General features: G+C 40.1%; 1 protein-coding gene across 4 annotated transcripts in view; it reads right to left on the reverse strand.

Moving 5' to 3' along the window:
* The window catches only part of NEK10 (NIMA related kinase 10), a 103,898-nt gene that overhangs the window by 57,803 nt on the left and 25,170 nt on the right, over positions 1-20,925 (reverse strand). For 3 of the 4 annotated variants that reach the window (XM_075705370.1, XM_075705368.1, XM_075705371.1), the window contains one exon: positions 6,727-6,802. In XM_075705370.1, coding sequence (XP_075561485.1) covers positions 6,727-6,802 — 76 coding nt within the window. Of the gene's footprint in view, positions 1-6,726; positions 6,803-13,861; positions 13,931-20,925 lie in introns of all 4 variants that reach the window. The other variant, XM_075705367.1, reaches the window with a different exon arrangement.

The following is a 20,925-nucleotide window of genomic DNA, read 5'->3' on the forward strand; positions in this document are numbered from 1 at the left end:
CAGTACAGACTGACTGTGTGGTCCATAACCAGAAATTAAGATCGAGGAATATTTTCTACTCCACAGCAGAGAAGATGAGGGAAACAAGTAAAATAGTACCTCTAATTACCATGAAAATGAGTTTCCTTGAAATACCACAAAGAGGAAACACTTCAACTTAGCACAAAAAGCCAAATCTTACATAACATTGCTCTGTGTATCAGTTTTCCAACATTTTAGAACAATTATCTTTCAGAAAGATCAAGTTAGTTTGCCAACTAATGTGGAACATTCTCACCTACTTCTTACTGATACCTGAGGGGTCTGCTCTTCTTCACAGTTTCCTAACAGCATTTCAAGATCAGTCGAGTTCTAAAGGACTTATGATGGGATTCACTATTCCATCTCAAAATTTACTTCATTCCCCAGAGTTTTTCTAAAATTTCTGTATACATATACAATTACAAAAGCAGTTATCGTAACCATGACTTGGCTAACTTTTACTTGTAGCTCTTGATCTGTTGTCAATACATCCCCTTTGTAAGTTACAATCCTTTCTGTGAAACAAAGAAATGGCAGGTATACATGAAAGGAAACATCATTCTCTATAACCATGTACAATTTGCTGTGTCTCTTCTGGGAAGTCCTTTGAGACAGCAGGATAATAAAGACTCTGTCACCACTAACTTGGAGCAGATTGTTTCTGGTGACTTACGAGCTGGAAAAAGACTTCTGAATTCATTATCAATTCCCTAAAGCAGTCTTTTCCTCAATTTTTAATGTATTAAGTGTAAACACATCCATTTAATACATCTGGTATTCTAAACATACACATTGCTGGATTTTTCAATTCAAGGACAAAACCAATTAAAAGGAATTTAATTAGTATGATAGTAGAATAAAACCTAGTATGAAGTAGAATTAAAACCCATCACAATTACAAAGCATAATTGTATAAGCCCCTCTCTAAACATAAAACAGTGTCTGCTGTTATTTTATGATGACACAGTCTTTAAAAAATTGCATTAGCAAATTGATTCAGTCCACCCCAAAAACAAACGTTCGGTACATACAGTGATGTATTTTTAATTTAACCACTCTGCATAATGCTGCATAGCCAAATTTAAACAATAAGCATCAGACACTACTTTTGACATTTATTATTTTGTTTCTGTACTATATTGTCTGCTCCAAGAAGGGTTGGTTGCATCTCAAACTACCCAGAACTGTTATCCTGTCAATTCAGAAGAAAGCAGTTTCTGCCACTCTAAAATGACCATGCTGTGTCACAGCTCTTTCTCTTCCTCCTTTCCTTTTTTTTTTTTTTTTGTGCAGGAACTAATATTGCTGCTCTTAGTAGATATGCATTCCCAATATTTTGGTGTCGTGGTTTAGCCCCAGCCAGCAACTAAGCACCACGCAGCCGCTCGCTCACTCCCCCTACCCCGATGGGATGGGGGAGAGAATCGGAGGAGTAAGAGTGAGAAACACTCCTGGGTTGAGATAAGAACAGTTTAATAATTGAAATAAAATAAAGTAAAATAATAATAATAATAATAATAATAATAATAATAATAATAATAATAATATACAAAGCAAGTGATGCACAATGCAATTGCTCACCACCCGCCGACCGATACCCAGACAGTTCCCGAGCAGCGATCGCGGCTCCCCAGCCAACCCCCCACAGTTTCTATACTGAGCATGATGTCATATGGTATGGAATAGCCCTTTGGTCAGTTTGGATCAACTATCCTGGCTGTGCCCCCTCCCAGTTTCTTGTGCACCTGGCAGAGCATGGGAAGCCGAAAAGTCCTTGACTAGCGCAAGCAGTACTCAGCAACAACTAAAAACATCAGTGTGTTATCAACATTCTTCTCCTACTAAATCCCACTATGCCTGCTACTAGGAAGAAAATTAACTCTATCCCAGCTGAAACCAGGACATTTGGTTATTTTATAGCCCTTCACATCTACTTAAATCATACAAAAAAACTCAAACACAAAAAAAATCTAGTCCAAACACTGATTAAGTCTATGCACTCCGACTTCTGCTTCATGACTTATATTAAAACACTCATTCAGTTCACCTCATTCCTTGTGAACAGTTTGCCATACCAAAAAGCCCACTGTCACACACGGTACCAGTCAAGTACCTTGAAGCTGGCATCCAGTGCATTCAGCTGTTTGCAAAGCATTTTAACATTCTTAAATTATTATGACATTGGAAAGACTTTAATGCTTTAGCCTGTCATTTTAAATATTACTGAAGCATACATTTTAAATACAAAGATATCAGTACTGTATCCTTGTTCTCTTTTCTGACTGCAGACAGGCAAGGATCACTGCTTCTATGATTTTGTCTGTGGAGTAGAACTGACAAGTAATGTCCCAAAAGACCACTTACTGAGAGACTGCACATGTAAGTGACATTTTATCCTCATGCCTACATCTAAATAATTGGACAAAGAGGTAAAAAAACCCTGCCATAGTCCTAGGTCTGATGTGAACTTCCATATATGAAGACAGGGTACGAGAATAATAATAAATGTGGTATAATCAAACATTAAAAAAAAAAAAAAAGAATTTATTTAAATCTATAGAACACTACTCTCAAATAAAAATTTCCTGTAAAATGTGAAAAGATGCAAAGACATCCGCGACAGAATCTAACAGGAAAAACAAAAAAACTGAATGTAGATAGGTTAAGACAATTACAACTCAGTGATGCTGAAGGCCATTTGGGCATGGTCTGAAACCTGACACTTCTAAAGACTGATCTAACTTACAGACACTTTACCTGTAACTGTTGTTTGAAAGAGCACAATAAATTCCCATCAACAGCTTCTGTGCCCAGTTATAACTGAACAAAACAATTATTTGTTGAGGAGCTGAAAAAGATGGCACATAACTAGTTATACCAAACTCTTACTACACTTAACTACCCAAGCTATCACTCACAGATTATGTATTTGTGGTAGGGACACCAGGTGCCCACCAGAGCCACTCTATCACTCCCCTCCTCAACTGGACAGGGGAGAGAAAATGTAACAAAAGGCTCATGGGTCGAGATAAGGACAGGGAGATCACTCAGCCATTACCATTACGGGCAAAACAGACTTGACTTAGCGAAAATTCACTTAATTTATTGCCAATCAGATCAGAGTAAGGTAATGAGAAATAAAACTAAATCTTAAAACACCTTCCCCCCACCCCTCCCTTCTTCCCGGGCTCAACTTCCCTCTTGATTTCTCTGCCTCCTTCCCCTGCAGTGGCACAGGGGGACAGGGAATGGGGGTTGTGGTCAGTTCATCACATGTTGTCTCTGCTGCTCCTGCCTCCCCACCCTCTTCCTCTGCTCCAGCCTGGGCTCCCTCCCATGGGAGACAGTTCTCCATGAACTTCTCCAGCTTGAGTCCTTCCCATGGGCTGCAGTTCTTCATGAACTGCTCCAGTGTGGGTCCCTTCCATGGGGTGCAGTCCTTCAGGAACAGACTGCTCCAGCGTGGGTCCCCCACAGGTCCACAGGTCCTGCCAGGAGCCTGCTCCAGCATGGGCTTCCCACAGGGTCACAGCCTCCCTTGGGCATCCACCTGCTCCAGTGTGGGGTCCTCCCCGGGCTGCAGGTGGATATCTGCTCCACCATGGACCTCCATGGGCTGCAGGGGCACAGCCTGCCTCACCATGGTCTTCACCACGGGCTGCAGGGGAATCTCTGCTCTGGCACCTGGAGCCCTCCTGCCCCTCCTTCTTCACTGACCTTGGTGTCTGCAGAGTTGTTCCTCTCACATGTTCTCACTCCTCCCTATGGCTGCAGTTGTGCAGGTTTTTTTTTCCCCTTTTCAAATATGTTATCACAGAGGCGCTACCACCATCACTGATGGACTCGGCCTTGGCCAGCGGTGGGTCTGTCTTGGAGCCGGCTGGCATTGGCTCTGTCGAACACAGGGGAAGCTTCTAGCAGCTTCTCACAGAAGCCACCCCTGTAGCGTCCCCGGCTACCAAAACCTTGCCATGCAAACCCAATACAGCTTCACTCACAGATTGTGCTATGCTTCAGGAGTATTTGGGGAAGCAGTCAAGGCAGCCTTGCAATCGCCTTACTTTTGCTCACTAAGAAGCAGTATGTGCATTAGTTTTCAAAGTATGGGACTTGAATATTTAAGACATTACAAGGACTCACTCTTGAAGCCATTTTAAGATTCAGTGATTTCTAGGGATTAAGTGTCAATCATTATCATTCTGGCACTAGGAAATCAGAAGTAACAACTTCAAAAGTGCCAACATGAATTATATTCAACTGTTGAATGCCTGAGTTCTTGACTCTCCCTATTAATTCAGAAGAGCCACCAGTAGCTCTCCCTGACAGCTTGGAACCTTTAATTACTTATTACAGTCACACAGGCCAAGCATTCTGGCAGGTATATAGGCATCACATGTGGTCACCACAGCAGAACAGATTGAAGACGACTGAGATCAAAAAGGCCTGTAAACTTCTGCAAAAGATACTGTCAATGCCCCAGCCAGTGCAGTGCTCTTAGAAGAAGTTTAGGATAAAACCACTTCCAGTTTTACTTAGGATGTAATGTTCTGTCAGGTTTTTCTCCTTTTTGGCAGGTATTTTATAAAGTAAAAATTCTGATGAACACAGAAAACAATATTAGAGTATAGACTGCATGCTGTGCAACATTCCTTGTTCATTTATGTATCATTCATTGTTGTTTTCTTTTTCTATTCCCTATGCCAAATAACCATCACTTTATTTACAGGAGCTAGAATTGGCAATTTACACTAGTAGGAAAAAGAGCACCAGAAATTCGCTAAAAGAAGAAAACCAACTTCTGACCTTAGGAAGCTGAACACTGAGTAGAAGCAACAGAGTGACTCTGATGAGAGGGAACAGCAGCTGTATGTAAAAAGGTGTTGCAAAGAAGTTGCAACAAGCCCATTGTCGTGGTTTAGCCCCAGCCAGCAACTAAGCACCACGCAGCCGCTCGCTCACTCCCCCTACCCCGATGGGATGGGGGAGAGAATCGGAGGAGTAAGAGTAGGAAACACTCCTGGGTTGAGATAAGAACAGTTTAATAATTGAAATAAAGTAAAATAGTAATGATAATAGTAACAGTATAATAATGATAATAATAATAATGATACACGAAGCAAGTGATGCACAATGCAATTGCTCACCACCCGCCAAACAATACCCAGACAGTTCCCGAGCAGCGATCGCTGCTCCCCGGCCAACCCCCCCCCAGTTTATATACTGAGCATGACATCATATGGTATGGAATAGCTCTTTGGTCAGTTTGGATCAACTATTCTGGCTGTGCCCCCTCCCAGTTTCTTGTGTGCCTGGCAGAGCATGGGAAGCTGAAAAAGTCCTTGACTAGCATAAGCAGTACTCAGCAACAACTAAAACCATCAGTGTGTTATCAACATTCTTCTCCTACTAAATGCAAAGCACAGCACTATGCCTGCTGCTAGGAAGAAAATTAACTCTATCCCAGCCGAAACCAGGACACCCATGTAGAAGTGAGAAACATTTGGTCCTGCAAGGCTTCAGCTGAACATATTGTAAACATATTTCCTTAATAAAGCAGTAATTAGGGTAGGCAAAACTTAACCAATAAGTTTGCAAACAAAGAGAGAGATCCAGAACTGTGGCGCATATTAGCAATTCCTTAATTGATTTCTGATGTTAGCATTTCAATCAACAGAAATTCTCAGCTTAAATGGCAGGCCCAGAACACATCAGCTGCTATTAGATGGATACTGAGCTTGCGCTTTCCACAATTTAGATTTTTACCTAGATTACATATGCTCCCTTTTGTTCATGATACAGTACCCTCAATTAACAGGCATGTTTATTATTTATACATCATGCAACACAAAAGTCAATACTCTGTCATGCCCACAATTACTTTTGTTTGAGAGAATCTGACATGCATATAATATTCTCAATTACCTACACTATTTATTTATCGAGGGGAACCTTTTGGATAGGAAATGCTTTCTATTCCATGCTCTTGAGAAAACAAAACACAAGTCAGTAGTAATCCAGGAACTTAGGTAGTTATAGTGGTACCACAATTTAACACAATATTGTTCCTCACTTTGGCTTGCTCACAAATGGGATGCCAAAGGAAACTTCAGCTCATTCAGCAGACTGAATAAGTACTGTCTAAGGCAAAATTTTAGAGCAGTCATTTATGCGTTTACTAAGCTTAAACTGCAAACAATGTGTGTCATGCTTTTCCACCATTGCAGATTTCAAACTTCAGAAAATATTTTTTCAGTTCAATTATTAAACCAAAATGCCTACTGATCCAAAACAAACCCACTAGCGTCAATTTCAAATATTTTTCAGAAGGTAAGTTGTCCACAAGTACAATGTAACTGAACATTGAAGCCACAATTACATTAAAAGCTATTAAAATTAATTTATATTTTTACATATATATTTTTCTAACTTGAAAACACATTTCTTTATCTATAAGGATATAGATAGATGAATAAGTTACTACGCAATCACAGTTACTTCATTTTTGCTCCAACTTAACCCACAGTAACCGCCATGTGCACGAATAGGCAACAGCAAAACAGGCAGGCAACCAACAACTGCAGAGTAGCTGTGGGTGGGTAACATGCACCTTGTTCCTTACTCCATTATAACTTGTCTGTCTGCTCAAAAAGAGTAACCATGAAGATGGAAGTCACTAGACTGAATGTTGTATGCAGGAGTACTTACCATGAGTATAGAATGGTTCCCACTACTGATGCAAGTTTGCTGTTTTCTTGCTTTTGCTTTGCAAGTCCAAAGTCAGCTACAATAAAGAAAAAAAGATTCACATGTCAATAACCACCCTCTTTGCATGACAATCAGTGCTGGTTCACAACAGCTGAAAAGTTGGGGGAGAGTGGAAGGGAGGTTTGAGGGTTTTTTATCTTTTACATTTCACAGTACTGGACCGTACTATCTTCTTATCTCCACATTAATCAACAACTTACGTTTGAATCACGTCTACCAGCTTTAAAAATATTATAAACACATCTCTGATGCTTTCAATCCAAAGTACATGACCAGTTTCAGGTTTCTACTAATATATTCCAATCAACTGCATGACAATGGTAAGTATCTAATAAGCAGTGATCTAATGCCCAAATTAATGGAAAAAATAATGTAATGAAGTTAGTAATTATTTCACTTTCCTTCAAATTATGATAGCTGGGAAGGGCAGACTTTCTCAGAAATTTAATTTCAAAGGAGTACAGCAGGGTCTAATATCTGAATAGTTCATGTTCAAAGATTGCATTTGGTAAGAAATAATGGTGAATCTTAGCTTTACCTTGTGACAAAAGCTGTAGATTTAGATGACCATGCAATTATGTTAATATAAGTGCCTTTTATGTAATTATCAGGTAGTCTTTCACAAAATTGTCACACACAGTCTTTAGAGAAGATATTTTTAATCTAAGTTGCATGCAAACAGTTCAAGTTTGTTTTTTTCAATTCAATATTCTACTGCTGCCTCAACACAACAATGCAGCTAAGATACTGTCATGGTTTAGCCCCAGCCAGCAACTAAGCACCACGCAGCCGCTCGCTCACTCCCCCTACCCCGATGGGATGGGGGAGAGAATCGGAGGAGTAAGAGTGAAAAACACTCCTGGGTTGAGATAAGAACAGTTTAATAATTGAAATAAAGTAAAATAGTAATGATAATAATATCAATATAATAATGATAATAATAATAATATACAAAGCAAGTGATGCACAATGCAATTGCTCACCACCCGCCAACCGATACCCAGACAGTTCCCGAGCAGCAATCGCTGCTCCCCGCCCAACCCCCCCCCAGTTTATATACTGAGCATGACATCATATGGTATGGAATAGCCCTTTGGTCAGTTTGGATCAACTATTCTGGCTGTGCCCCCTCCCAGTTTCTTGTGCACCTGGCAGAGCATGGGAAGCCGAAAAGTCCTTGACTAGCATAAGCAGTACTCAGCAACAACTAAAACCATCAGTGTGTTATCAGAATTCTTCTCCTACTAAATCCAAAGCACAGCACTATGCCTGCTACTAGGAAGAAAACTAACTCTATTCTAGCTGAGACCAGGACAGATACATTGCATTTTATTAAATTCAAGCACAGAGAGCAAAAGAAAATCATTGTAGTTGTTAAAGTCTGTTAATATATTTTGTATTGTAATCCTACTTCAGAATTGGGAAGATTTGTGTGGTAAATAATATTGTTTCAAATACTTCAAGGCTCCTGTTCTACCTGGACAGAGCCTATAGCATTCCTATTCCAGCTGGTTTTACAGTGAGATAGTTCATCAACATTTTAATTCAAAATGTTTCTATTCATCAAAAAAGCTGCAGATCAGAAGAGACACAGGTAAGAAAAACTAGTTTCTCTTGGCTCTTGCTCAATGCAAGCCTCAAGGGTCTGAAAAGGAGTAGATCTCTTATTCAGAAAGAGCCTTTGATAAGAAAGCCAAATCTAGGTACTCAGGCCACATTTTCTTTCTTTCTTCATTTTTCTTTGAACAAAATGTTCAAGGAAGGACTAGCTCTGCAGTGCTTGGAAAATATAAGTAGAAAGAATGCTAAATTAATAGGATCACTGAGAAGCCTCCCTTTTGCCCTTGAGTTAAGACTGTCCTCAGGCAGTTTACTCCAGGGAATATTAATCCCAAAAGGACCAGAGGTTTTTGCAATGTTGATACTTCCCTGAATTAATTGGGGTGAATCATTCTAAATTTCCTCCTTTGGAATCCTTCACATAACATTCTATGAAGAAGGACTATTAAGACATTACATCAATCAATAAATTCAGTTTCTGGTGCTTGAAAGATTTAGGAAAGGAAAGAGGAGAGCTGGACATCTCTGTTCTGGAAGAAGTAGTCTATTGTAATACAACATTAGTGTTCATCTGGAAAAAAGAAAGCAAGGGAAAAATAAGCCAGATGGAGTAAATATATTCTCTTCCTTTTAGGCTCAGGTCCTCAGAAACAGAGGGCAAAAACCCATTTCACAGGCAATAACTTTTTCCAAATTCTGCTAAACCATCTTGACACCAGCAAGAAGCTCCTAATACAACTTGTGCTGCCAGAGCTAAGGAATGTAAAGCACAGGACAATCAGCTTTACATTAAACATAAATGTTTTTTCTCAGCTTTTTCAAGACAGAATTGAATGAAAAGGAACTGGCAAATGTTGAACTGCATCAAACTAGTGAAATTGCTTTTTTAATTTATTTAGGCATCTGTCTGCAGCTTGTAAATTGGTCTACAAGTTTTAATACTCCAGGATTCTTTATTTGGTATTTGATGCCAAAAGTTGCTACAATATCTAACAAAGAAATGAGATCATTTCTGAGAAGTGCAAGAGGCCTGCCTCCTATAACATTAAATGAAGATATGACCAAACATAAAGATGACCCCTATTAACTGGTATTCATTGTTTCTGCTGTGAACTGAGGCTTGATTAATGAGGACCCATTGTGACGATTCATATTTGGCAATTTCCTGAAACAGCTTCACACCATAGCAGGATGTCTCTTAGAAGCTGGAACGGAATTGTGAGAGCAAGGTAACTCAGTACTTGGTCAGCTTCTTATGAACTTTACCCAAGTGTCAGCGTTTAGCACAGAGAGACACCTACATAAATCTTTGACCTGATTTAGTGATTCTTATGTTATGATCTTATTGGTCACTCCTGAAATTCAAAATCCTACTTATTAAAGACAGTATTCTTCCTGAACCAACCTCAATTTACTATAGTTAATTCATCCAATGGTACATCAAGCATTGAGACATAGCTCTTAAGTACAGGAATGGGCCCTTCCTCAGAAGCTAGACCTAACCAATTCACACTATCTGTGTGAATCCAAATGCATCTGATCACAAATCTCACCAATTTCAGAATGAAAGACAAAACTTACAGCTTCCAAACATTTTCCTACAGCTTCCATTCTCACTTACACAAAAGGACAACCTACCAATTAACAGAAGTGTTGTGAGTACTTGCTGGAAGGAACTACATCAATGCTGACAATATCATGATAAATATCAGTAGAATAAAGGTGCATGAGAAAAATAGAAAAGAAAAGCCCTTAAACAATCATACTGAGAAAGCCAATGAAAGCCTTGTAAATCAGTAGATTAGATGAACCAAAACAAAGGCTGGTAAGAGTGAAGGCAGAAAGACAGCACAAAACAAGAGGAAGGGAGAGGGCAGGCAGGCCATCCAGCCACCACCAGCATCAGGATGCAGAAATGCATTCTGCATCAGTCCATCCAAAGGGGAGATTAGAAACCCATCTTAGTGATTCAGAGCAAGATTCTATGAGAAAGATGAGCTAGTAACCCTCTGCCATAAAAAAGACCAGCCCTGCCCTTTTTTGCACTGTCTCTGAAAACCAGATCATCTGGCACTTGTGTCTTGATGAGTTTAGCCCACCCTTTTTCTAGGCTATTTTCATGCTGCTTTGATCTGGCCCCAGACCTGATATTGCAGTCCTAAAATCATTGAATTGTCTATCACTTCAGAGGATTCTTGTTGCCCTCTGTCATCTTGCAATGCAGGAATAAATTGGCATTAGAGGCGCAACTCCCTCATCCCCGCAAAATAACAAACCCCGTCATTTTGACTGTTGTCCCACCTTCCTGAAAAGTAAAAATTACCCCTTTTGGACCAAAAATAAAACAAACAAAGGTTATTTTGCAGTGCAGCTGAAGAACAACCAAAATGTTAGCAGATGACACATTTTCATGAGGAAGCAGTCTTGGAGTTTTAATGGCACCAGTGGAAAGATCTATCTACCTGCCCAAAAAGAGAGTTGTCTGTTGCTGCAAAATAATGGTTGTTTTTACCTACACGTGTCATTTTGGAAATATGATACTTTTTCTGGTTTTAAACACTATTTTAAATTTTTCAGGTTCATGTGAATGACATGCATATCACCACTACAACTTATTGTACCATCCTAACACATGACAGTTTGTAAACTGAGGGGAAATGGCAGGTACACCAGTCTAGCAAACAAGTTTTATAAGTTAAATTTCCACAGTAATAGGTTTTGGTGTTTTGTCTACTGTGCAACCTCAACTGACATAATTTCTTTACAGCTTATTTCTCTAATGGTTGGAAGCTTGGCAGCCTTCATCAAAGATGAAGATTATTCTTAAGTCTATTCAAAGACAATAAAAAACTAACAAACTTCCACCATTAGATGGATCTTTATCAAATATGACTAGACATGCAATTTCACCAGCAATTCATCACCAATAGTCATATTTCTCCATGGTAGTATTATATTTGACTAGATTTTGTACTGTGACACAAGATGTAAAAATTAAGCCTTGAGGGTTTTTTCCTCTGTGTATCAGAATCTAGAAAACTAAATGTTTGGGTTTTTTTTTTAATTAATTGAAAAATAGTCAAACAACCATGCAAGATAGTCCTCAAATAAGAAGAAAAATTAACACAAAATGATGGAGTCATAATCCTTTATGTTCTGAAACACCATTCTTCACTTGTTTTCACTTGTTTAAGTTGTGTTTAGGGTAGCAGAGTAAGTGATAATGAAGTAAAATTGTTTCAGAAAACATTAACATGCTGGGGAAGAAGGCATGAAGGGAAGAGAGAACTATGAAAAAATGAGTAGGCTGACTTGACTAGTATCTTAACCTCCTACAGAATGATCTCTTCAACTTTCATAATAGCTGAATTACAAAAACTTTCTAAATCTTAGCAGTCTCTTTAAATAAGCATTTTAGGTACATGCAATGTTTTTTTCTTTTTATTGACAGAATCTGTTTTTTCATTTGCCATTTTATTTCCCAAAGATTTCACCTAGTAGATTGATCTTCTACAGTAAAAACAAGAGGAAAATTTTCCAGAGACTACATCTTAACAACACTGATCTCATATTTGCACATTTGTTGCCTTCATTTATATTTGAACCCTATTTGAATATGCCATTGATTTTCCCTAAAATCAAATGTGCACACAAAGCAAAACAAAAAAAGAGGATGAATGGAATATCAAATTCAACACATATGTGAACTTCAGACCTACTCAGGTTAGATTTTCACTGTGTCCCCATTGAAAAGTTTCTTCTTCTACCCTGAAAGGCTCAGGATGAGACAAAATCACTTTGCTTCTCTTCAGCAAGTTTGCAACTGTAATCAAGATAGTTTATCAGCAACTAACTGAGTTACAGTGATCTGGAAGATAAAAATAGAACTTTAATTTTATTTTCCATAAAAGCATATCCTAAAATCGAGATAATCTGTAATTTAATCAACAGTAGTACATAGTTAGTCTACTCTTTTCTATCAATAGAATGGGAACAGAATTAATTTCTCATCATTCCCAAATACACCTTTCTAGCTATTCTATCATTCTCCTTTCTGTGTGCTAATATCAATGCTTTGTAAACTCTGTCTACCATCTTTCAGGTTTGTGAAGCCTGTAACTTCTTCACTAAGTACATTAGCATTGATCCACGTCTAGAACTGAGATTTGTGGAGAGAGATACGATTGTGCTATTAATCCACCAATAGTGTCCAGAATGTTTGATTTACCATGTGGACATAAACAAGTGGAAAATTCCACTCAGCCTATTATGGAAGCTTTGAAAATGAAGTACTACAAGCATTTCCTTGAATCTTGGTACGAAGGGTAGCAATTCTGAAAATAAAGACTGGTTAAATGAGCCATATAATCTGCAAAAAAACCTAGCACTGATCTAAGTGACTCTGAAAAGTAGTGACTAACACAAAACAGACACTAGTTATATACATTTTACCCCATGGCCACTGCTCCTCTGGCACGGCACAGAATCAGGAGGCAACAGGTCTTTTAAAAAGTGCACTCAACAAGCAAGTATTCTGAATTACAAAATTAACAGGTAGCTTTCTTCCAGCATCCAGCAACTATTTGAACTTTTCACATCTCATTCGCTTCACTGTTCTGACAGTTCATGGCTGCCTGCTATGATTAGAAGTATATCAGAGAGATGAGTTGTCTCAAAATTAGTGTTCTGCTGCTATATAATCCCAGGTTTCAGTTCCATACAGATCCTTTCTGGTGTTATTGTATCATGTGTACTAAACATTAAACAGACCATGCCACCCAAAAGAGTGTATGGAACCCTTCACAATTCTGCTTGATATCAGACCTGAAAGGTGTCAAAGTGATTCCACATGGCCCTCTTTGACCATCAAGATCTAAACCTTACTGCACCTAGATGACATTGAGGAAAAGTGATGATATACAGTGTCTTCTGTTTTATCCTACAAACAGATGCAGCTGTGGAGCTCTAGACAGAAATACGCTGTGCTAGAAACAAAATACAGCTGCAGTAAAAAATACTTGCAATAAGAGCAGGTAAACTTTTTAAATTCAGAAAACTGTAGCTTCTCCTTGTCTTACGTAAAAAGGCTTGGCACATTAAACTGAGATCCACAGATAATATTGGTTCAATGAATCTCTAAAACCCTATACAAAACAACTTTCATTCAGGCTGTGCCTAAAATTCTACTTTTTTTGTGCTTGTGTCAGAAATTATAAATCAGATGTTCAACCTGACCAGAGATTCAGTAACACTTTTCTACCCATTTAGAATGAGGTGTTTTATGAAATAGCAGGTTAGCGTGATTTAATATTTATATTTTTGTAGCATTTGTAGCTCAACCAATTATGATTACATGCTGTGCCAACATATTAGAGATGGTAGTTATGGCCCCCTTCCTATGAAATTTATGTCAGAGATGAAAAAGAAAAAATGAGTAGGGTGCGCAGTTCCAGAGACTACATAACAACAGCATGCTTAAAGTTCTCTACAGTCAGAAACAGAGATCTTATATCACCACTAGTCTGGCTAGGATCAGATTGTAAATGTCTGTTTCCATTTGCAACAACACACAACTTAAAAGAGCCTACAAAAACCTGGGATAATTCAGATTTAACTGACTTGTGTAAAAGATGTCACAGGAAATGCAAAGGAAGTTATATAATCTTCACACTAGAATGAAGCACCTCCTGGCTTAAAACTTTCGTTCGTATCTTGCATAAGTTTAAAAACAAAATAATAAACAAAGACCCAGATAAGGATAGTGCCTGATCACAATATTTAAGAAAAAAAATAGTGTGAATATACAGATTAAAAAATTCTTCCTACTGTTACCTCAGGTATTCTTGTTTCAGTAAATCTATAGAGAAGATATTCAGAGACCATTTCTAGAAAAGGCCCCTCATAGCTTAATCTTCCATTGTGACAGGCCAGTTGCAGAGTTCTCTGCCTGTATGAATTCTAGTTTTCAGACACCTTTCACCATAGGTTCCTGCCTACCAAGGTCTGCTGGAATTGTTCTACAAGGGCCACCTGTATGTAGCAATTTCTCCATGACTTCAGGACAAGCAAGCATAACTGTTTAGCAGATTTATTTTTTTTCTGTGCTGACAGAAGATGGGAATGTCTCCCACATTATGCACTCCTTTTCAACCATCGTAAACTCAGAAACTCTATGAGAGGTCTTCATGGGATTTGGAACGCAAGTGGCTCAGTTGTCACATATGTGGTGAGAAATGCCTGCCTGTGGGTCTCAGAACTTTCTTAAAGTAGATTGGACATAAGGGAAAGATTCTTCAGTGAGAGGGTGGTCAGTCACTGGAATGGGCTTCTCAGGGAACTGGTCAGGGCACCAAGCATCTCAGAGTTCAAGGAGAGTCTGGATGACGCTCTTAGTCATATGGTTTAGTTTTAGGTAGTCCTGTGAGGAGCAGGGAGTTGGACTTGATGATCCTTTTGGGTTCCTTCCAACTGAATATATTCTGTGATATGATTCTGTGATTGCTGGGGCTGTTGCATAGCCATGCACACTACAGAATGAAAATCTTAGCGTATAGAAACACTTTGCTCCTGTGTATTGCTCGCTCTCACTATGTTTTTTTTAATCAAAATCTACCATGAGAGTCCAAAACTAAGGCACCTCTCTAAAGACAACATATTTGAAGAACGTTAGTTACAGAAGAATAAGCTGCCTTTGTTATATTGTCAGCCTGCAAATTCTCATAGCAAAAGATTAACAAAAGTTAATATTTCCAGAAGGACTGATTGAGGAAAAGAAAAAAGAGCAACATTATAAGATATACAAGCTTCTTTAATGAAGCAAAATAATTTGGACCATCAGGGCCATATCTTAATAACATAGTCGCACAACACAGCTTCACGGGTAGCCCACAGGAGTATTACTCTAGTTAGATTGAGACAAGCTTTGGACAGTTTTGAGATTTGAAAGATTCCAGAAAATTGAACTCACTCTCCTTAGGATGACTGTGGAGCTTGTAAACATGGAACTACAGTTCTGAGTAGATCTTAGAGCAGACCCTCTCCTTTTATAAAAGCTGGCAGGTTAAATTCACTGCAAAGGCAGATTTAAGATTTCTCAATATTTGAGCATACACTTTGACCTTCATCTGACATTTTTGTTTTAACTTTCCTCTAGAACCACTTGAAATTCTCAAATGGATAGTACGCTTATCCATAAATACTGTGAGATATAATTATCAAGATCGCAAATGCTCCAGTCTTGAGTGTACATGGACTGTATGAGTTAGGCATAATACCACAGCATGCACCAATACATTACATATTTACTATCATCAGAAAGAAAGTAAATTATTGTTAATTTCATTAAGGTTATAAAACAACAAGGCTCAGTAAAATTCAGAAGTAATAGATAAAAGGTCTTCAGTGCCCTCTGAAAATTCAATATACACTGCTACTAACTGAAGTACTAAATAAAGCGTTTGTTTAAATATTGCAATAGTTTTGAACCAAACACTGTAGAAATGGTCAAAATAAGTTTCAGTTCTTCTAGTTTTTCTCAACTCCTGTAAATCTTTGGCAGAAATATAGATGCTTTTCAAGGGCAATTTTGAGTTTACTTGAACATAAATTTACACTGCTATAGATCTAGACTGGACCACAGGTAAGGCACAGGTGTTAAATCAAGACAAGAGTGCCCCCCAGTGACAGTATGTTGATATAAAATACAACTATATGATACTTCAAAATAATGTTCTGAATATTTATTTTCATCACTCAGGGACAAATGCTCCATTAAATCACCTTCTTTCAAAACTACATCATTACTAAGAATCAGAGTTTTTTCACATATACAATTTAATAATGAATGAATTCAAGTATGTATATCACCAGGTATAAATATTTACTATAAAACAACAGTTGCTAAATACTAAATACTAAACAGCTCATTTAGTAAGGAATGATGAAAAAGCACGGCCATCATGAGGAGAGGAGGAGGAAGAGGAAGAACTCATAAACGAGGCGGTAGCCACCAGATCCCTATCCCTGAGTGAGCTGCAAGATATGCAAAAAGATTTCAGCCATTGTCCAGGCGAGCACATTGTCTGCTCTGATGCTGGGATAACGGGGCCAGTAGCCTGGAATTAGAGGCTAGGGAAGCCAAGCAGCTAGGATCCCTTTCTAGGGAAGGGGGCACTGACAAAGCGGTTGGAAAAGGGACACAAGCCCTCAGCCTCTGGAGGTGGCTTCTGGTAGGTATGAAGAAAAGGTATCCCTTCAAGGAAGATATTATATATCACCCAGGCAAATGGACCACCATGGAGAGAGGTATCCAGTACTTGAGGGAATTAGTCGTGCTAGAGGTGATTCATGATGACCTGGACAACGAGCAGTTATTCACAGATCCAGATGAAATCAAGTGCATGCGACCCACGTGGCAGAGTTTATATGGAGCGCACCACCGTCACATGCAAACTCATTGGTAGTAATGACCTGGAAAGATGGAGAGGGGCCAATGGTGGATTAATTAATTGGCTGGCTAACTCTGGGAATACAAAGAAAGTCTCTCTTCCTCCCTCGTCTTGGCTGTGAAGAAGTTTTTGAGAAGGGAAAGAAAATAGTCCAAATCCTTCTGAAGGCTGGTTTTGCCATAAAACAAAGTAAGGTCAAGGGACCTGCACAGGAGATCCAATTTTTAGGAATAAAATGGCAAGATGGACGTCATCAGATCCCAATGGATGTGATCAACAAAATAACAGCTATGTCCCCACCAACTAGCAAAAAGGAAACACAAGCTTTCTTAGGCGTTGTGGGTTTTTGAAGAATGCATATTCCAAACTACAGCCAGATCGTAACCCCTCTCTATCAAGTGACCCGGAAGAAGAACGATTTCAAATGGGGCCCTGAGCAACAACAAGCCTTTGAACAAATTAAACGTGAGATAGTTCATGCAGTAGCCCTTGGGCCAGTCCGGGCAGGGCAGGATATTAAAAATGTGCTCTACACCGCAGCTGGGGAGAATGGCCCTACCTGGAGCCTCTGGCAGAAAGCACCAGGGGAGACTCGAGGTCGACCCCTAGGGTTTTGGAGTCGGGGATACAGAGGATCCGAAGCCCGCTATACTCCAACTGAGAAAGAGATATTGGCTTTGTATGAAGGGGTTTGAGCTGCTTTGGAAGTGGTTGGTACTGAAGCACAGCTCCTGCTGGCACCCCGACTGCCGGTGCTGGGCTGGATGTCCAAAGGAAGGGTCCCCTCTACACATCATGGAACTGATGCTACATGGAGTAAGTGGGTTGCATTGATCACACAACGGGCTCGAATAGGAAACCCCAGTCGCCCAGGAATCTTGGAAGTGATCGTGGACTGACCAGAAGGCAAAAACTTCAGAATATTGCCAGAGGAGGAGGTGACGCATGCTGAAGACGCCCCACTGTATAATAAATTGCCAGAAAATGAGAAGCAATATGCCCTGTTCACTGATGGGACCTGTCATCTTGTGGGAAAGCATCGGAGGTGGAAAGCTGCTGTATGGAGCCCTATACGACAAGTCGCAGAAACTGCTGAAGGAGAAGAGGAATCAAGTCAGTTTGCAGAGGTGAAAGCCATCCAGCTGGCTTTAGATATTGCTGAACAAGAAAAGTGGCCAGTACTTTATCTCTATACTGACTCATGGATGGTGGCAAATGCCCTGTGGGGGTGGTTGCAGCAATGGAAGCAAAGCAACTGGCAGCACAGAGGCAAACCCATCTGGGCCACCGCATTGTGGCAAGATATTGCTGCCTGGGTAGACAACCTGGTTGTAAAAGTACGTCATGTAGATGCTCACGTACCCAAGAGCCAGGCTACTGAAGAACATCAGAACAACCAGCAGGTGGATCAGGCCACTAAAATTGAAGTGGCTCAGGTGGATCTGGAATGGCAACATAAGGGTGAATTATTTATAGCTTGGTGGGCCCATGACGCCTCAGGCCATCAAGGAAGGGATGCAACATATAGATGGGCTCGTGACCAAGGGGTGGACTTAACTATGGACAGTATTGCACATGTTATTCATGAATGTGAAACAAGCACTGCAATCATGCAAGCCAAGCAGTTCAAGCCCCTCGGGTATAGTGAACGATGGCTGAAATATAAATATGGGGAGGCCTGGTTGATTGATTATATCACACTCCCACAAACCTGCCAAGGAAAGCGCTGTGTGCTCACCGTGGTGGAAGCAACCACCGGATGGATGGAAACATATCCCGTGCCCCATGCCACCGCCCGGAACACCATCCTGGGCCTTGAAAAGCAAGTCTTATGGTGACATGGCACCCCAGAAAGAATTGAGTCAGACAACGAGACTCATTTCCAAAACAACCTCATAGACACCTGGGCCAAAGAGCACAGCATTGAGTGGGTATATCACATCCCTTACCATGCACCAGCCTCTGAGAAAATCGAGCGATACAATGGACTGTTAAAGACTACCCTGAGAGCAATGGGTGGTGGGGCATTCAAACATTGGGATACACATTTAGCAAAAGCCACCTGGTTAGTCAACACCAGGGGATCTGCCAATCGAGCTGGCCCTGCCCAATCAAAACTTTTACGTACTGTAGAAGGAGATAAAGTTCCTGTAGTGCACATAAAAAATATGCTGGGGAAGACAGTCTGGGTGACCTCCCCCTCTGGCAAAGGCAAACCCATTTGTGGGATTGCTTTTGCTCAAGGACCTGGGTGCACTTGGTGGGTGATGCGAAAGGATGGGGAAGTCCAATATGTACCTCAAAGGAATTTGATTTTGGGTGAAAATAGTCAATGAACTGAATTGTATGATACTAATTGCTATATAATACTACTGTATGTTATCTCTTAACTGTATGTTAATGTAATAATATAGTATGTTAATGTTAAGTATATAGTACTGTATGTTATGTTTGCTATATGCCACATCAATGGTATTACAGTGAGAATTGCCCAGCTTAATGAAAGTGAACTTTGATGAAACCGTGTTGGAATGAGAACTGGCTTCAGCATGCAACAATCCAACACTGCACACCACCTCTCCTGCTCTGAAAGACAGATGAAACCCATGGGCTAAATGAACTCAATGGACATTTTAGAGGAATGGGCCATAGACGAAGGGAATGATATCTGTGTGTATATATCAAGACAGGATAGGGAAACCGGTGGTGATTAATTAGAACACATTGGAGAGGGGAGGGCCTGTGCATGACATAGATGGTATAGAATAAGGGGTGGATACTGTTCTGGTTTCAGTTGGGATAGAGTTAATTTTCTTCCTAGTAGCAGGCATAGTGCTGTGCTTTGCATTTAGTAGGAGAAGAATGTTGATAACACACTGATGGTTTTAGTTGTTGCTAAGTACCGCTTATGCTAGTCAAGGACTTCTCGGCTTCCCATGCTCTGCCAGGTGCACAAGAAACTGGGAGGGGGCACAGACAGAATAGTTGATCCAAACTGACTAAAGGGCTATTCCATACCATATGATGCCATGCTCAGTATAGAAACTGGGGGGGGTTGGCCGGGGGGCAGCGATCGCTGCTCGGGAACTGTCTGGGTATCGGTCGGCGGGTGGTGAGCAATTGCATTGTGCATCACTTGCTTTGTATACTGTTATTATTATTATCATTATTATATTATTATTATTATTATCATTTTATCTTATTTCAATTATTAAACTGTTCTTATCTCAACCCAGGAGTGTTTCTCACTCCTACTCCTCCGATTCTCTCCCCCATCCCACCGGGGCAGGGGGAGTGAGCGAGCGGCTGCATGGTGCTTAGTTGCTGGCTGGGGCTAAACCACGACAGTCATGTAGATGCTCACGTACCCAAGAGTTGGGCCACTGAAGAACATCAAAACAACCAGCAGGTGGATCAGGCCACTAAAATTGAAGTGGCTCAGGTGGATCTGGAATGGCAACATAAGGGTGAATTATTTATAGCCCAATGGGTCCATGACACCTCAGGCCATCAAGGAAGAGATGCAACATATAGATGGGCTCATTATGAAGGGTTGGACTTAACCGTGGACACTATTGCACACGTTATCCATGAATGTGAAACATGTGCTGCAGTCAAACAGGCCAAGCGGTTGCAGGCTCTATGGTATGGAGGATGATGGTTGAAATATAAATACAGGAAGGCCTGGCACATTTAGCATGAGAATAATGCTACCTCATTAACACACTGATGTTTTAGTTGTTGCTAAGCAGTGCTTATACTAAGTCAAGGACTTTTCAGCCTCCCATGCTCTGCCAGCAAGGAGGTACACAAGAAGCTGTGAGGAAACATAGCCAGGACAGCTGACCCAAACTGGCCAAAGGGCTATTCGATACCATATGACATCATGCTCAGTACATAAACTGGGGGCAGTTGGTTGGGGGGCAGCGATCACTGCTCGGGGACTGGCTGGGCATTGGTCAGCAGGTGGTGAGCAGTTGCATCACTTGTTTTTCTGGGTTATGTTTCTCTCTTTTTGTTGTTTTCCTTTTTGGTACAATTTTTAAAATTTTTATTATTACTATTTTATTTCAACCATTAAACTGTCTTTATCTCAACCCACAAGTTTTCTTGCTTTTGCCCTTCTGATCCT

Source organism: Pelecanus crispus, chromosome 2 (genome assembly GCF_030463565.1).
Source record: "Pelecanus crispus isolate bPelCri1 chromosome 2, bPelCri1.pri, whole genome shotgun sequence".
Taxonomy (NCBI): Eukaryota; Metazoa; Chordata; class Aves; order Pelecaniformes; family Pelecanidae; genus Pelecanus; species Pelecanus crispus.